Here is an 18,894-nt window from a genome sequence, read left to right as displayed (position 1 = left end):
TGTGGCACTGCACATGCACATGAAACAGGAAGGGTCCCCAGTACACAGGGGCAGCCTGGAGCCACGGGACTCCTGTCCTGGAGCACCAGGCTCCTGTCTGCCACTTGATCTCTATCACCAGCACATCCAATAAACACAGCCCAGTAGCTTAAAACCACACGGAGTTAGTTTTCTTATTTTTCCTTTGAGACAGGTTTACAAGTCAGCCCTGATTGGCCCTGAACTTGAGATCCTCCAACCTCAGCCTCCCGAGTACTCAGACCACCAACACGGCTACCATGCCTAGTAGCCACATCCCATGAGGAAGTCACAGCTCTGCAAGTGGAAGGTTAGCTCAGCCTCAGTGGGCTCCCATCAAGGTGTGGTCTAGGCTGCCATTCCTCCTGGAGATGCTGGGAAGAATCTGTGATAGAACCCCACTCCTGGCAGTCCTAGGCCAGCTGTCCCTGCCTCCTGGTTGCCTGTCACCTGTCCCTGCACATGGGTACTCCACCTCCAAGGCAGCAGTGGCTGTGGAATCACCGTAGGCTAGTTGTGTAAGGTGTAGATGGAACAAAAATGTGTTTCATGTTGAGTTTTAGGCCTTAATTTGCATTTCCAGAACATATGCAACACTTATAACAAGGTGCAAATATCCAAAGATCCAGAAGCCTCCTGGTCAAGCTCTCTTCTTCTTCTTCCTCTCCTCCTCCTTCTCCTTCTTTTTCTGCCAGTCCTAGGACTTGAACTCAGGACCTGAGCACTGTCCTTGGTTTCTTTTTGCTCAAGGTTAGCCCTCTACCACATGTACCACAGTGCCACTTCCAGCTTTTGCTGTATATGTGGTGCTGAGGAATCGAACCCAGGGCTTCATGAAGCATGCTAGGCAAGTACTCTACCACCAGGCCACATTCCCAGCCCTCAAGCTCTCTTATTCATGAGCTAGAAGATTCCTTGTGATTAAACAGGTGTGCCTGGGTAATTCGAGATACTCTCCTCACCTCATTATAACTCATGTCCCTTCTGCCATGGAATGGAGCAAATCACAGGTCCCAAAGTTAAGATGTGGACATATCGGGCGGGCTGCTTTCCCTTCCTGCCACCTCTCATTTCCCCTTCTAAGCCACTGAGGTTACACCCTTCCATCTTCCCGTAAAACATATATCAGAAATACTTCCTCTATCTCAGGCTGTCCCTCCCACCATACACCACTCTACACCATGCCTGCAATTCTAGCCATTCTGGAGGTAGAAACAGGAGGATCACAGCTCAAGGCCAGCCTAGGCAAAAGTGTGCTACCATACCTGAAAATCAAACTAAAATCAAAAGGTGTGAAGGCAAGGCTCAATCTTTGTACGAAGCCTTATACCATAAGGAGAAAACACTGCCCTCAACCTAAATTCTCCAGCTTTTAGATGCAATCATCTTTATCCCAGCAGAACCACTCAAACTGTTTAGGCTGGGTATGAAAGAGATCAAATACACTCACTTAAGTAGCAAGCATGACTTAGAGTAGATACAGGGCCCAACTCCATTTTTGGTGGAGTGCCTTACTAGGCATGTTAGCTCATCCAAAAAGCACTTATTTACATCCTACTGGGTGCTAAGCATTGCACCTGGGATAGGATGGGCAGACTACAAAGAAGGTGAAGCTCCTGGGAAGCTCCTGGCCTCATGTGGGGCAGAATCCACCCAGGCCAAAGACATTGTCACAAAGCACAGAAATTCAGATTCCAAAACAGCCAAGTATGGTGGCACACGTGTGTAACCAGCTACTCTGGAAAGATAGCCAGAAAGATGTAGAATTGGAGGCCAACCAGGGTGAAGGAAAATCAAAGTGCTGCTGTCCTAGCTCAAGTGGCCAAGTATGTGGAGGCACTGAATTCAGTCAGAAGGAAGGAAGGGAGGGAGGGAAGGGAGGGAAGGGAGGGGAGGGAGGGGAGGGAGGGGAGGGAGGGCAGTAGAGGGAAAGGAAGGGAAGGGAGGGGAGGGAGGGCAGTAGGGAGGAAAGGGAGGGAAGGGAGGGGAAGGTAGGTGGGAAGAAAGGAGAGAGGGAGGGAAGAAGGGGGTATGGATGGCTCCAGGCCAGGCACAGCAGGCTTAAGCCTGTCATCCTAGCTACTTGGAAAGTAGAGATCAGGGGATGAGAGTTCCAGACAGGAGAACAAGAAGTCCATGAGACTCCATCTCAAACAATACTGGGCACAGTGGCATATACCTGTTACCCCAGCAACATAGGGAAACACAAATAGGAGGATCACAGACCACTCAAATATAAAGCCAGACCTAAAAAATATCCAATACAATGCCTACCTGATCTAGGGAAGGGAAAGAAAAACGAGGGTATAAGATATCACAAGAAATATACTCACTGCCTTATTATGTAACTGTACCCCTTTTGCACAACACCTTGTCAACAAAATTTAATTAATAAAAAAATCAATACAGGGCTGGGGATATGGCCTAGTGGCAAGAGTGCTTGCCTCATATACATGAAGCCCTGGGTTCAATTCCCCACCACCACTTATACAGAAAACGGCCAGAAGTGGCTCTGTGGCTCAAGTGGCAGAGTGCTAGCCTTGAGCAAAAAGCCAGGGATGGTGCTCAGGCCCACAGTCCAAGCCCCAAGACTGGCAAAAAAGAAGAAAAGGAGGAGGAGGAGGAGGAGGAGGAGGAGGAGGAGGAGGAGGAGGAGGAGGAGGAGGAGGAGGAGGAGGAGGAGAAAAATATCCAATACAAATGAGGTAGAGGTGTATCTCAAGTGGCAGAGCATCTGCCTTGCAAGCAAAAGGCCTTGAATTCAATCCCGGGGTGGGGTGGGGGGGAATCCATAATTTCAAGCACCAATGTGATTCCACTATGGAAATTATAATTCTAATTCTGGCCTCATGTGACAGGTCAGTCAAAACACCAGGGACAGGAAAAGTATCTCCTAAAAATCATTTCTGGCTGTGTGGAGACAAATAGAAAATGTGGGTACATCCAAGTGTGGACATGGTCTTTCGCCCAGGTATGGCATCGTGAACATACACATTTCCTTTGATGCACATTGGTTTTTGTATGGGCAAGGGAGTTTCCAGAGTTGGGTGTGTTGTGGGCTCAGGCGCAGGAGAGTGTGTGGGGAAGATAAAGTAGGAAATAAAGCTTGGTGACACTTGGCCCTGGCAGCGCGCAGGAAAGGAGGGCTAGGCAGCCAGGTGCACTCAGGGATCCCGTGAAGCTGGGATGCGGGGTGCTAGTTGAGAGGTAGTAGATGTCTGGGTTGGTGCAATTTGGGGCTGAAGCCATGGGGAGGAATTTAGGTTTCCACTGAGGGTCATGCAGAACACATTTTGGTTTGAGATGCTGAGAATGGAACTCATCAAGCACTTGCCTAGCAAGTCAACCAATGATAGCCTTAGTCATTAGTTTCCTGAAACAGGGTGTTTCCACAGAGCCCATACCAGCTTGCAACTGAAAATTCTCCTGACTCAGCTTCCACAGGCAGGGACCACAATACTCGGCTGAGAGCTAGTCTCTTAGAACATGGCTCTAATTATGCCAGTTTAGGTCCAGATTCAGGGTTATTAGTTCAAGATAGTTTCAGGGTCAAACTGGAACCAAAATGGATGTCAGTCATTTAGTTCTGCATCCAAAGTATTTTACCCTTTGTTGTACAAATAAGGCTAATATTTTAGCCTTATTGGAGGACAGATATGGAGAGGGAACCAAAGTTTTACAGATGGCTGTGCACCACTGACACATGCCTGTAATTCTGGCTGAGATCTGGGGATCACGATTCAAAACCAACTCTGGCAGGACAGCCTGAGTGTCTTATCTCCAATTAATCACCCAAAAGCTGGGACCAGAGCTGTAGTTCAAGTAGTAGAACACCAAATTTGAGCACAAAAGCTCAGGGACAGCATCTAGGCCCAGAGTTCAAGCTATAAGACTGGTACACACACAGAAGTAAGGCACTCAACATATATAATATGAACATATAATACATATTTTATATATTCATATCTGTATCAATGTATAGATATGAACAACAATTATATATAAATACATCATTGCTATAGATTCTCTAAGTGTAATGAAAATTATACATAGTAATATATCTTTGGGGGTTCTGGGGATAGAACCCAGGACCCTGCACATGGTAAGCACCTGCTCTACCACTGAGCTCCAGCCCTGACACAATGTTTTTTGAACATCTACCACTGCCAACCCAAGAGAGGTGGCCTGGGCCGGCCTGCCACTCTGGGAAAGGCAGCCTTGGCTCTAGTTCAGGAGAACCTACAGTGGCTTTGATGGAGATGGGGGTGGGAGGGAGGGTAGGGCCTCAGGAGGGACACAGAGGGAAACCAGCTGCAATGGGCAGCCCTGCTCTATCATGAGCTTCAAAGCACCTCTGTGTGAAGGCTAGTTTCCCGTGTGGTCCTAGATGCCATCACCAAGCTCCCAGCTGCCCACATGGCCTGCAGGGCTCCATGGCTGAAACATGAGCCAAGACTGCCATCACAAGCTGCACAACTTTTCGCCACCTGTTCTGTTCTGGATTTGACAGATGCCCGAAGCCTTTGCTGGGGGGAAGCCCTGTGCTGTGGAACATGGGCAGGAAACTTGGGGTGCAGGGGAGGTTCTGCCTGCCACAAAGGAAGACAGACAGAAAATACAGAGGAACAAAAGCCAGGGGTAGCATACTAAGTAGGACCAAATGATAGGTCCCCACTTTTCGCAGCCCAGAGCAGCCTGAGTCCTGCACCAGAGCAAGGCTCCCAATGGGGACCCTGCTGAGGCCTCAAAGGCATGGAGAACTCTTTTTCTTCTTTTCTTTTTTGGGTCAGAGACTGAGACTCAAACTCAGTACCTGATGCTTTCACTCATTGGCTAGTACTCTACCAATTGAGTCATGTCCCCAACCCTTCTGTCTTCTTTTAACCTTCTTTAATATGTGAGTACAGAAAACTGCACAGGGAAAAAAATGCACAGTCATAAATCACCACCCTGGCTAATAAGGTGTATAAAAAAGAAAAGAAATCTGCATCCTGAGTATGAAAGAAGACTTAAAAGAAAAAACAAAAAAATCATCAGGCAACTTCAGAGAGAAACAAACCAAGGAACAAGTGCCACCATAATGGCACTTCATGGAAACACATCACATGCTGTAACAATGGGAACAAAACAACAAAGCCCATGAGTGCCAAGCACTTTCAGGGACACAGAGCAGGGCACTACCCATGCACCACTGCACAATGTGCAACCACACAGAAGCAATCTGGGGTCACCCTGTGCCGCATGTGTGCAAAGTCATTAACTCAACCAGTCCACTGTTTGCTAACCAGTGATAGGCCAAATGGAACATGTGCATACAAGCTGGTGAGGTGCTCACACTAGTGATCCCGAACTAATCATGAGGCTGTGGTTGGAGGATTTCAGTTCTAGGCCAGCCTGGATAACAAGTCCACAAGACCTCATTCCAACCAACAGCTGGGTTGCTGCAGTGGTTGGTGCACACCTCTTATATCAACTCCATGGGCAGCTGAGAACTATAAGGAGGTTTGAGGTTCCAGGAAAAATGGGCAAAATAGTTCATGAGACAGAAAAACTTGGACGTCATAGCGTATGCCTATCATCCCACATATGTGAGAGGTATAAGTAGGAGAATGTCAATCCAGGACACCCTGGGCAATATGGAAGACATGAACACACACCTGAAAAACAACGAAACAGGAAAGGGCTGGGAGCATGACTCAACTGATAGAATGCTTGTCTAGCAAACAAGAGGCCTAGAGATCAAGACCTAGGGTCTCACTAACTTTATCTGAGCTAGCCTCAAAGGTGCAATTCTCCAGTCTTTGCCTCTCAAGTAGCTGGAATTACGCCTGTGTAACAGCATGCCCAGCTGTTTCTTCTGTGTTGAAATGGGGTCTCAGCATGTTCCCAAGCTGGCCTGAAGCTGCTGGGCTCAAAAGATTCTCTTGCTGAGCACCAGTGGGTCATGACTGTAATCCTAGCTACTCAGGAGGCTGAGATCTGAGGATCATGGTTCAAAACCAGCCCAGGCAGCAAAGGTTGTGAGGCTCTCATCTCCAATTAACCACCAGAAAACTGGAAGTGGTGCCATGGCTAAAAGTGGTAGAGTGCTAGCCTTGAACTGAAGAGCTCAGAGACAGCACCCAGGCCCAGAGTTCAAGCTCTCTAACCATCACCAACAACAACAAAAAGCAGGCTGTGTAGGATCAGTCAGGCCAGGTTCCAAGCTCAGTCAAGACTCACATGACAGAGCCACCCCACCCCCATCCCATGTACCCCATTAAAAAATGAGCAAGAGTAGAAAGCCCTGATTTCACACCCCATTCTGGGCATTTAAGTGCAGGCTGTGCTGCCCAGGCCTAGGGACAGGGCTCCCTCCCTGCCTGAACAGGAGGGAAACAGGAAGCAGACTGCACCCTGCTGAGAGGTGGGGCTGCCAAGCTCCCTGGCAAGGTGGGCATTGCTCCAGGCCATCAGCCCCTCCAGCCGCAGCAGCAGACTGCCCACCAGCCCACAGCTGCAGGAGGGCTTTGCCTGGCCACACCCAGGTCTACGCCACACTGAGTCCCAAGGGAGGGGAATGAGCAAGTCCCTAATGCAGGCCTCAATACTGCCTTGCAGACGGGCTGGGGCAGCAAGATGGGGTGACACCTTGTCTCTGCTCTCCGTTCCTCCTGACCAGGGCACATTGGAAAGTCCTTTCAAGAGAGCAATCAAAACCCCTCTGTAGGGGCTGGGACTATGGCCTAGTGGCAAGAGTGCTTGCCTCATATACATGAAGCCCTGGGTTCGATTCCCCAGCACCACATATATAGAAAATGGCTAGAAGTGGCACTGTGGCTCAAGTGGCAGAGTGCTAGCCTTGAGCAAAAAGAAGCCAGGGACAGTGCTCAGGCCCTGAGTCCAGGCCCAGGACTGGCAAAAAAAAAAAAAAAAAAAAAAAAAAAACCCTCTGTATATTATCTTGACAATAAAATTAAAATTTTTAAAAGAGAGAGACCAATCGAGCTCTTGGTCATTTCATCTGGAAGTCAGCTTTCAGGAATTTATAAGCTAAAACATTAGAGAGCTGCAAGGACCTTCTGGAAGCTTTTCCAGTCTTTCATTTTGAAATTCAGTAGCACAACCAGACTTTCTTACTCTCTGGGGAGAGCTCTTGGCTTACACATTGACTTTCCCTAATCTGAAATACTTGGAGCCACAAATGGTTCAGATTTGGGATTTTGGAATACCTGGAACTACTGGGAGGCTTGAACTTAGACTTAGATACAAAAGGAAGTTCTGTTTTGTATATACTTTATACATATAGTCTGAAGATGATTTTTTTGTATAGTAGATTTTAGTAATCTGGAGCATGAAAGAGTTTCATGGTATTATGGTTTGTGAATGATGTGTCTGTCCCCAAAAAGGCTCACTGAAGGTGTCGTCCCCAGCTGGTGGATCAAATCACTAGAAAGTGACTAGATCACTTTGACCTAATGAATGGGTAGATCTACAGGTGGATCCACAATCCAATGACATGATTAGGAGGTGGTGAAAGCTAGAAGTGGTAGCATCTGCTTGCAGGAAATAGATCACTAGTGGGCATGTCCTTGGGCTAACCTTGTCTCTGTCTCTCTCTCTCTCTCTCTCTCTCTCTCTCTGCTTCCTGGCCACCATGAAGTACTCAATTTCACTCCTCCAGGCCCTTCTGCCATTGTGTTCCACCTTACCATGGCAACAAGGGAGCCAGCTGACCTGAAGTAAAACCTCCAAAACAATGGGCCAAACAAATCCACCTTCTGAAGTTGTTTATGTCAGACATCTTCAGTCACAGCAAGAGAAAGTATGAATAACACACACGGGTGGCATTATGGAAATGCTCACCATGTGTCATGCTTTTGGATTCTCAGAATGGAGATGCTTGACCTTTCCTTTGTACCTTGTCCACATCTGTCACTCCCTGCCACAAATGCCCACTCTGGCGCACTGCCAGTCAGCCACAGTGAAGTGTCAGGGATACTGTCCTCCTCTCCGTCCTGTGTTCCCGCCTTTATCACAGAATTGCACAAGGGCCAAAACCATGTTTCAGAATGTACATCAAGGGGCTGGGAATATGGCCTAGTGGCAAGAGTGCTTGCCTCACATACATGAAGCCATGGGTTCAATTCCTCAGCACCACATATATACAAAATGGCCAGAAGTTGTGCTGTGGCTCAAGTGGTAGAGTGCTAGCCTTGAGCGAGAAGAAGCCAGGGACAGTGTTCAGGCCCTAAGTCCAAGGCCCAGGGATGGCAAAAAAAAAAAAAAGAAAGAAAGAAAGAATGTACACCAAGAGGCAGGTGTGGGGATTCACACCTGTAATCCCAGCTCTCTAGGAGGCTAAGGCAGGAGAATAGAGTTTGAGGCCCACCTATATAGCAAGACTCAGTATCCAGAAACACAGGAAGTAATAAGGGCAGGTGTGGTGAAGGGCGATGAAAGTCTGGACAGCAGAATGCAGCTGTGTGGACAAAGGAAGGGAAAAGCTGCCTTGGAAGGATGAAGATGGCCAGGGGAAGTTGTCAGACAGGCCAGTGTGTGGGGAGGTGTGGGGAGAAGGCATCACAGAGGCACGGAGAGAAACCATCAGTCAGCAGTGAGAGCAGAGGAAGGAGGAAGAGGTAAATCGGAAGTAGGGGAGGTCTGTTCCTTGTGGACCCCAAAGCTCAAAGGATGGAAGAAGAGGTGCAGGGAGAGCAATGGAAAGCCAGGCCCTAGGATTGGTTGTCTTGGATTTGGGTCCCAGCTCTGTAACTTCCTTAAGAATCTAGAGCTTGGGCTGGGAATATGGCCTAGTGGCAAGAATGCTTACCTCTTATACATGAAGCCCTGGGTTCAAGTCCCCAGCACCACATATATAGAAAACAGCAGGAAGTGGCGCTGTGGCTCAAGTGGCAGAGTGCTAGCCTTGAGCAAAAAGAAGCCAGGGACAGTGCTCAGGCCCTGAGTCCAAGGCCCAGGACTGGCAAAAAAAAAAAAAAAGAATCCTGAGTTAGTTCATTTTCCTTCTCCACCCCCACCACTGGGGATTGAATACAGAACCTTGGGACCACTTGAGCAACAACTCCTCAGCACCACATACACAGAAAGAAGCCTCAAGTGGCACAATGGCTCAAGTGGTAAGAGTGTTAGCCTTGAGCAAAAAGCCAGGAACAGTGCTCAGTCCGTGAGTTCAAGCCCCAGGACAGGCAAAAAAAAAAAAAAAAATCAAGTCAAAAACCCCTCTGGGCCTTCAGAAAGGGTATAGTTCACATGTTTAATTCCTACATGTTACAGTGGCAGGAGGGAAGGCTCATGCAAGTTCTGGGTGCACAGTTAGTGAACTTGGCCACTGTCACTATTAGCAATGGGACGAAAATCAGAAGAGGACCAGACAGTGGTCTGAAGAAAGCTCACAGCTTTCTCCCTATCTTTTCTATCTTCTCTAAGTGACCAAGGAGGAGTCATAGCACCATTTGTTCTGTTGTGGGATTTTTGTTTGTTTGTTTGTTGCCAATCCTGGGCTTAAACTCAGCGCCTGGGCACTGTCCCTGAGCTGCTTTTGCTCTAGGCTAACACTCTACCACTTGAGCCACAGCGCCACTTCTGGCTTTTTCTGTTTATTTGGTGTTGAGGAATCGAACCCAGAGCTTCATGCATGCTAGGCAAGCACTCTACCACTAAATCACATTCCCAGCCTGTGTTTTGTTTTTTGAGACAGGGTCTCTCTATGGGGCTGGCTTTAAATTCACCATATTCCTGCTTCTGTCTCCCAAGGGATTATGGGCAGGAGTTACCATACCCAGCTTTGTGTGTGTGTGTGTGTGTGTGTGTGTGTGTGTGTGTGTGTGTGTGTGTGTGTGTGTGTTGCTGGAGATTGAACCCAGGGCCTTGCACATGCCAGGCAAGCAATCTACCACAGCACTCTACCATCTGGCCTTGGGTAATGTTGGTGCTCTTAGTCTTCTGACCACAAAGGAGCCCCACCTAGGTGAGCCCACCTCCCCATAGCTCCTCAGGAACTCATCTCTTGATGATTTCTGTGTCTCCTCTGGGGTACATGCTCCTCAGATGGATGTTAACAAAAAAAAAAAAACATAGAGAAAGCCACTTTCTGGTTAAGTAAATACAGTCAGGATATTTGGGCTTGTCTGCAATGGGTACCCTCCTGGATAATTCCAGAATCATCATCTTGGCCAATAAAAGTGAAAAAGACTTGACACTTGGGGGGCCTGGTGTCCTGGCTTTCAAAATCCATCTTTTATTTTGGTGGGGGCACTGGGAATTGAACTTGGGGGCCTCTTTTCTATACTTGAGCCATGCCCCCAGCTCTTCTGTACTTTTCAGTTTTTGCTCAAGTCATCATGGCCTCGACCTTCCCACCGGGACCCTCAACTTCTGCCACCCTAGTAGCTAAGATTGAAGGCATATGCCATCACATCTAGCTCAAATCTCCACCCTTTCCCTCAGTACTGGGAGGAGCCAAGGCAAACTGCCAGACTCTTGAGTCACAAGGCCCTGCCCACAGAAGGAGGCACACATCTAAACACCGTGAGCGCCTGGCTAGAATCATTCATTACACTCACAACAGCTTCCTAGACAAGGCATCATTACAACCGCTTTGGGAAGGCAAAAAGCTACCTTCAAGGTTCACCACAAGGAGGACTCCATAAAAATGCCCAACTGGATGCAGACTTAAACAGGTGGCAGGGGGGGATCTGCATGGAGTTCTCCTGCAGGTGGACCTTAGAGTTTTCCTGGCACTGGGCAGGTACTTAGGACCCCTGAGTGGGGAAATGGGTAGGTATGAGCTATGGCTGGGCCATCAGATGGGCCAGTGGTCCCCATGCTGGCAGAGACAGCGACCAGGTGAAATTTGAGATCAGTGTCAATAGAACTGAGGATGGAAAGCCTCCCAGAAGAAGCTGGAAGAAGGCAGAAGGCACAGGGTCTGGGAAAGGGACATCAGGCAAAGCAACCAGAACCCATGGGTGGGGGCAGGATGAGGAGAGACCTGGAAGGGACTTGGAGCCACAAGGAGAAAAAAAACAATAAGTAGTTAGAGATGCAGCAAGGGGCTGAGCTAAGCCTAGCCAGAACCTCATGGTTTACTGAGGACCACACAGAGCAATGATGAAAGAAGGCTGTCTCCAGTCCCCAGGTGAGAAGACTTTCTGCCTCCAGCAATTTCTTTCTGGCACTTCTGCTGGAAGGTTCCATTCCTAACCTCCACTCCACCTGGCAAGTGCTGCATCACATAGAAAGGCCTGAGGTCCTGGCCAGTGCTCCCCACATTCTCCCACTCCTACAGCAGGCTCAATATGTAGCCCAGGCTAGCCTGGAAGTTCACTACACGTGCCCCACCTTAAAAGCTAAATGTCTTCTAGCTCCAAAGCCAAGGATCTACTGCCAGAGGCACTGGTATTTAATGTGGGATTACTTCCAGATGTGTGACCTCTAGGAACTTACTTAACCTCTCTGTGCCTCAATTTCTGCAGAGTAAAACCTGGCTGAGACGCACCTCACAGGTTCTCACTAAGACTGTTGAAGATAATAAAGGACTGTATTTTGAGTGGTGCCAAAGAATAATTCATTACCTTGGCTATTAGCTCATTTTTTTCTAACTGGTTTTTATATCTCGTGGTATATTTGATAAGTTTCCATAAAACAAAACAAACTTTTACAGTATAATTAATGCTGGGCTAAGGGTTAGGGGATGTTGTTTGTCTTGTTATGCAGCCCAGGCTGGCCTTAAACTCCTGCGCTTCCAGCATCAGCCTCCTAAGTGCTGGGATTACAAGTATAAGACACCATGACTGGCCCTAAAGTTTTAACACAAGCCAAGCACCAGTGGCTCACGCCTGTAATCCTAGCTACTCAGGAGGCTGAGATATAAGGTTTGTGGTTTAAAGCCAGCCTGGGCAGAAAAGTCCCTGTGAGACTCTTATCTCCAATTAACCACTCAAAAAAAAAAAAAGTTAAGTGGTGCTGTGGCTTAAGTGGTAGAGCACTAGCCTTGAGCACAAAGAGACTCAGGGACAGCACCCAGGCCCTGAGTTCAAGCCTCACAAATGACCCCCCCCCCAAAAAAAAAGTTTCAACAAAAACATTCTTTTCCTGATCCATCTATACACACACACACACACACGCTCAACTAAATCTGGCTAATGGCAAATGTTGCACAGAATGTAAGATTCCAGAAAACACTGACCCACTCGCAGTCTCCTTCTTGGTGTGTCCCTGGACAGCCAGGGGACATGCCAGTCATGGCTGGAAATTTTCCCAAACCTAATTTCTATCATCATAATGGGTCAAATTCTTAAGCATAGTTCTTTATTGCTCCACTTTTCACTGATTTCAGCCTCTAGAAGGAATTGATTGTTCTAAAATAACATCTATTTCTTTTCCTCTTCCAGCAGAGACGTGTGCACAGTGTTTGTAGGAGGAAGCAGCTTCACGAGACAAGTAGCAAGGCAGCTAAGTCAGGGCAGGAACTCTGAAGGCCATCACAAGACTTCCTTAGGGCCCAGGCCATTCTGCTGTCAGAGAATTAGCCCTAATTCAGGGTGGACCCTGGGAGGCAGACTGTACTTTTCTTCTTCTCCCTCCCAGAGTAGGGCAACCTCAGCCCTCACCCTCCAGACACAAGTGGGTAGGGTGAGAGGGTGCAGGAAGAAGAGGTCCTATAGTTAAAAAACGTCCTTCTCTAAACTGGGAGCCTGTGGCTCATATCTGTAATATTAGCTACTCAAAAGGTTGAGGATCATGAAGTTCAAAACCAACCTAGGCAGGAAAGTCTGTGAGGCTATTAACCAGCAAAAAGCTGGAAGTAGAGATGTGTCTCAAGTGGCAGAGCTCCAACCTTGAGTGAAAAGCTAAACAAGAGTGTGAGGCCCTGAGTTCAAGCCCCTGTAGCCATGTGAGCACACACACGTTTATTCTCTGGAAGGTTTCATTTATAGAACACTCAAAGCCTTCCCTATCTACCATTTCTATCTTTTTACTGGCACAGCACAACTGGGGACTAGACCTGGGCAGTGGAGGCCAGTCTAAATCTTCAAAGTGAAGAGTGGAGAATAAATCAGCTCCTCCAACTTTGGCCCAGGGATGAAAAGGGAGCTTGTACTCTTTCGAAATAGACTTTCCTATACAAATGAGCAGATAAATACCACAAACGTGTCAGCTTCAGGCAGTCCACCACCGATACACCCGGCATCAAGATTCCAGAGGTAAAAACGGCTGTGGCTCTGTGTTGCTATCACTGAGGAATTTTGGCCCCCAGCCCTTGGCCACGCCAGAGCCGGGCGGTGTGCCTATGAGCTGTCAGGCACGAGCGAGGAGGGGAAGAGCCCAAACCTCCAGTGCAGTCCTGGGTATCAGGAGGGGCGCAGGCGGCCAGGCTAGGCACACCGCTTCCGGCCCCCGGGTCATTTTCCAAGCTCTGCCTCCCAGCATTTCCTACATTCCTTCCCATGGCTCCCACGACCCCTGGGCCCGGCCGGAGGGCCGATAGCTGGGGCTGGCAGGAGCCGAGCCGGGGCACCCAGGAAGGGGAGGAGGCGGCCAGAGGCGACCCCGAGCCAGCGCCCCGACTTGCTTCGGCGTCCAGGCCCCGCTCCGCGGCCGCTCGCGGTGCCTCCCCCCAGGGCTTCCCCGGCTACCCCGGGCGCCCGCGCCGCCAGCCCCCGTCGCCGGGCCGCCCGAGGCCCCAGGCCGCCCGAGCCCCGCCAGCCGGACCTGCAAGACCCCGCTCCAGAGCCCCCCCCGACCCCGCGCCATCCGGTGCCCGCGATGCCCGAGGTCCCTGGTCCTCACCTGAGTCCGCTCGAAGCTCTCGCGCTCTGCCGCCTCCAGCCCGGCGCCGACCCCACGCCGGCTCAACACCTTGGGCAGTGGGTTGGGAACCTGCTTTATGGAGCTGGCCATTCGGTCCATGTTGCCTCACCGAGCCGAGTCAGGGGCCCGCGGCCGCCGGGATCCCCGCGGCGCAGCCTGCCCCGCCCTGCCCGCGGGGATCCGGCGCTAAGAGGTGGGTTCCCGCCTCCTATTGGCTGGGAGTGCCGTCTGTTGCCAGGAGGCCTCGCCCCCATCGGCGGACTTCCCCGCCCCCTCAGGAGCCGCTCCGCTCTCCCCGCCGGGCTGGCCTGCAGGGCCACAGACGCGCCGTGACTGGCCAGAAGGCACGTCCGTCACCACGGCGGGGGAGGGGAGGGGCGGGGCTTGGCGGGCTGCCCTGACCCGCCCCACTTGCCCGGCCCCTCTCGAGCACGTGCCCCTTCCTCGGCCGCTAGCTGAGTCCGCTCCTCCGCTCCTCCGCCCGCTTCACCGGCGTGGATGCCGGCGGGGCCTGGTGGCGGGAATGGGACATGGAGCCTTCCCCCGCCCCCGGGAATCCCGGCCCGCCTGAGAACTGCCTGGGAGGGCCTTGCTTTGGGGCCCGGGGGCGAGCGGGGGCGCCGGGGGGGGGGGCGCGGCGGGCGGGAGGCCCGGCCCTCGGGGACCCACCGTGACTGCCTCCCTACGAAGCCTAGGCTACCAAGCCGGGAATCCCTTGTGAGTGTATTCGCTGTGTGTGTGTGTGTGTGTATACAAACATACATATTATATATAGCATATATGTGCACTTTGCACATACACATGTATTTGAGACGCCGTGGAATGAACCACGAGCGTTAAGGATCCGGTGATCGTATTTTCCGTTCCTGGAGGTGGACCCCAAGGCCCCCCAGCTTTCCGGGGCAGTCGTGCTCTGCTCTCCTCCTTCCCCCTCCCTTCCTCCTCTCCCTCCCCCTCTCCCTCCTTTCTCTCTCTCTGTCTCTGTCTCTGTCTCTCTCTCTCTCCCTCCCTTCCTCTCTCTCTCTCTCTGTCTCTGTGTCACTTTTGGCTAGAAAAGTAAAAATCATTGACTTGAAAACTAAGAGGGGGCAAGAGTTGGCCAAGTAGTGGGGAGCGACTGGTGGCTTTGGCTAAAACGAATGGTCCCCGACCCAATTAGAACTGGAGAGGAAAGCTGGCAGGAGGAGAGGGACAATGAGGATCTGGAGTGGAGGAGGGGAGAAAGAGCCATCACCTCTGGGAAGTGTAGGTTAATAAGCTTGGGTTTCTTAACTTGGAGCTGTGGTTCAAGTGATGGAGCGCTCTTGAGCAAAAAAGCAGACAGAGGTCACCCAGACCATGAGTTCCGGGCCCAAGACACTTTTACAAACACACACACACACACAGAGCTAGGGCTAAGGAAGAGTGGGGGCAGGTGAAGCATCAGTGTCTGGAACTGAAGAATTGCTCTGGGGCTGTAGTTGCGTAACAAAGAATTCACTTTTGTAACTTGAATTCCCTTGGAGAGTTAGGTTGGTCCCTTCTGTGCACTCACCGGGATCCTATTTTAAAAGAGCTGGGTGTTAAAAAACAAAACAAAACAACCCGGGTGTGAGCACTGGGGACTTGACTTTAGTAGTGAAGCACCTGGCAGGCAAAGATTGAATCCCAAGACCACAAAAAATTTAAGTGACATCAGTTAAAAGCTATGATAAGGTGCCAGTGACTCATACCTGTATTTCTAGCTACTCAGGAAGTTGAGATCTGGAGGATCACAGTTTGAAGCCAGCCAGGAGCCTCTATCTCTAAAATAACCAGCAAAAAAAGCAGGGCTGGAGGTGTGGCTCAAGTGATAGAGCACAGATGAAATTATGTACAAAAATGTGACCAAGGGCCATTGTTCACACCAGTAGGTCTGAAGGAGAAAGGAAGGGAAGGAGCTGTGGTAGAACCAGTTGAGGGTGAGGGAAGAGGGTGGGAGAGGGGGAGGAAAGCAGATGGGGAGGGTTACTAAAGAGGCGCTTGCCACCTGCAAAGAACTGTGGCCTAACAGGTCTCTGGTAGCTCATGACTATAATCCTAGCTACTCTGGAGGCTGAGATCAAAAGGTAGGAGGATGAGGGGCTGGGGATATAGCCTAGTGGCAAGAGTGCCTGCCTCGGAAACACGAGGCCCTAGGTTCGATTCCCCAGCACCACATACACAGAAAACGGCCAGAAGCGGCGCTGTGGCTCAAGTGGCAGAGTGCTAGCCTTGAGCGGGAAGAAGCCAGGGACAGTGCTCAGGCCCTGAGTCCAAGGCCCAGGACTGGCCAAAAAAAAAAAAAAAAAAGGTAGGAGGATGAGATCTGAGGATTGCAGATCAAAGCCAGCCCAGCAGGAAAGGCCATGAGAATTATCCACAATTAACCACCAGAAAACCAGAAGTGGCTCTATGGCTCAAAGCTGTAGAGTGCTATCCTTGAGCACAAAGAGCTCAGGGGGCTGGGAATGTTGTTTAGTGGTAGAGTGCTTGCCTAGCATGCACTAGGTCCAGTTCCTGAGTACCACATAAACACAAAGCTGCAAGCAGCTCATGTGATAGATGTAATAACCTGGGAGGGAGGGGGGCCGAGAAGCCCCGCCCCATGTAGTCATCATTGCCATGCCCCACTGCTGAGCGTAAGAGGGGATCCTGTCCCACGTTGAGGGGACCAGAACCACCACCCCCAGCCTACAGGCAGCTAGGGGATATAAGTGGGCAGGACTTCCGGGAAAAGGGGAGAGGCACAGAGAAAGCAAGGCATCAGGAGGTGCCTCGTGGAGCTGAGCAGTGCCTGGGTTCTCCTCAGGCCTAAGGGGAGCCCGGGCCTGCGGGCAGGAGAGCCGGAGCCTGGACCTGCAGACAGGAAAGGCGGGATGGAGGAGGCCAAACCCCGGGCCTGCAGACAGGAGAGTCAGAGCCAGGGGCCTGCAGATGGAGGAAGCCGAGGCCTGCTGAGAGCCAGAGGCCCAAGGACTGCAGACAGAGGAGCAGAGCCAGAGCCAAGCCCAGAAAACCCAAGAGGGGTGTGGAGGGGCCCAGAGCCTGAGGCCTGTTGGAGGCAGAGTGGACGTAGAGAGTGGAGGTCCACGAACAGCCACGTGGAAAGGAGTCCCTCAGAGAGGGGAGAGGTCTATGAAGAACAGAGGCCTGCGGAGAAGCCTGTGGAAAGGAAGAAAGGAAATAAACACGCTCCCTGGAGGCTGCAACTGCTCTTAGCTCTGGGGTAGCCCGGGGCAAGGCAGTTGCAAACTAATAAAACTCATTTGTCAACTTTAACAGTGCCTGGTGGATTTTCTCACTTCCTAGAATACAACAGTAGAGTGCTAGCCTTGAGCAAAAGAAGCTCAGGGACAGTGTCCAGACCCTGAGTTTAAGCCTCAGCACTGGCACCAAAATAAAGAGCTCAGGGACAGCACCCAGGCCTTGAGTTCAAGCCCCACAACCAACAAAAAAGAAAAAAAACTGGGGCAGGGAATATGGCCTAGTGGTAGAGTGCTTGCCTCGCATACATGAAGCAGTGGGTTCAATTCCTCAGCACCACATATATAGAAAAAAATCGGAAGTGGCTCTGTGGCTCAAGTGGTAGAGTGCTAGCCTTGAGAAAAAAGAAGCCAGGGACAGTGCTCAGGCCCTGAATTCAAGCCCCAGGACTGGCACAAAAGAAAGAAAAAACTAGCCCTTGGCAGAAAATCACCATCATTGCAGGAGCTGTGACCTGGCCTGCTCAGGTCTCTTCTCATACCCAGATGGAGTCAAAGAGGTTTCATGGGGTCCGGATTACCCCCCCAGGCACAGAGCCACCACTGTTGAGCTGGGTGTGCAAGAGCAAAGGGATTCCCAGCCTAGGGATTGGGGGGAGGGGGAGTTTACAGTGCTTTCAATAACAAGCAGCAGAGAAACAAAAAAAGATCCCCCAATATTTTCACTCCAGGCCCAGTCTGCACTTGCCTCTTGCCCTGGACAGGAGGGAAAAAGTGATTTATGACCCTTTGCCCAGATTTTATAGCGTCAATAAACATCAGCCCTTTAAACAGGGATTAAGGGATAAGCCTCCTTATTAGAATAAACAAGAGTGGGAATCAGGAATTTGTGGTTTTGGAGGCACCCAAGAGTCACCTCTGGGGTGAAATTCAGAACCAGATACAAATGAGGATCTTCCAATTTTTTTTTTTGTTTGCCAGTCCTGGGGCTTGAACTCAGGGCCTGAGCACTGTCCCTGGCTTGCTTCTAGCACTCTACCACTTGAGCCACAGCACCACTTCTGGCTTTTTCTGGTTATGGGGTACTGAGGAATCACACACAGGGCTTCATGCATGTTAGGCAAGCACTCTACCACTAAGCCATATTTCCAGACCGTACAGGCAATTTTTTTTGTTTTTAGTTTTTTTTTGGCCAGTCCTGGGCCTTGGACTCAGGGCCTGAGCACTGTCCCTGGCCTCTTCCCGCTCAAGGCCAGCACTCTGCCACCTGAGCCACAGTGCCCCTTCTGGCCATTTTCCATATATGTGGTGCTGGGGAATCGAACCGAGAGCTTCATGTGTAGCTTCATGTGCCACTAGGCTATATTCCCAGCCCCAGGTAATTGTTTTTTGATGATTGTGGGGATTGAACTCAGCCTTGGTGCTGTCCCTGAGCTCTTCAGCTCAAGTCTACAGCTCTGCCATTAGAGTCACAGCACCACTTCTGGTTTTCTGATGGTTAATTGGAGATACGAGTCTCATGGACTTTCCTGCCCTGTCTGGTTTTGAACTGTGATCTTAACCTCAGGAGGTCTTAACCTCCTGAGTAGTTAGGATTACAGACACGAGCCACCAGCACTCAGCTTCGTATAGGTAACTTTTTAAGAAATCTCCCAGTTGTCTTCCAAAATGGTTGTAGTGTTTCAGATCCCTCCCCTTGTCCCCTGGCACAGGAGAGTTCCTGTAGATCCTTCTCTTGGTGAGCTCACTTGATGAGCTCTGTCTTTTAAACTCAGCCATCCTAGTAAGCCAGTGGTGGTGTCTTATTGGGTTCTTAAGTTTGCATTTCCCCAGTGACTAAAAACACTGAGCTTGTTTG

The 18,894-nt window shown here is 50.4% G+C and overlaps 1 protein-coding gene across 1 annotated transcript in view; it reads right to left on the bottom strand.

Annotated features, from left to right (window-relative positions):
* Positions 1-13,976, bottom strand: part of Hip1 (huntingtin interacting protein 1) — an 87,067-nt gene extending 73,091 nt beyond the window's left edge. Inside the window, exon 1 of the mRNA XM_048369026.1 lies at positions 13,813-13,976. Coding sequence (XP_048224983.1) covers positions 13,813-13,932 — 120 coding nt within the window. The 5' untranslated portion in view covers positions 13,933-13,976. The remainder of the gene's footprint in view (positions 1-13,812) is intronic.
* Between the last annotated feature and the right edge of the window lie 4,918 nt (positions 13,977-18,894).

This window comes from Perognathus longimembris, chromosome 1, assembly GCF_023159225.1.
Source record: "Perognathus longimembris pacificus isolate PPM17 chromosome 1, ASM2315922v1, whole genome shotgun sequence".
Classification (NCBI taxonomy): Eukaryota; Metazoa; Chordata; class Mammalia; order Rodentia; family Heteromyidae; genus Perognathus; species Perognathus longimembris.
This window is presented reverse-complemented; position numbering and strand designations above follow the sequence as displayed.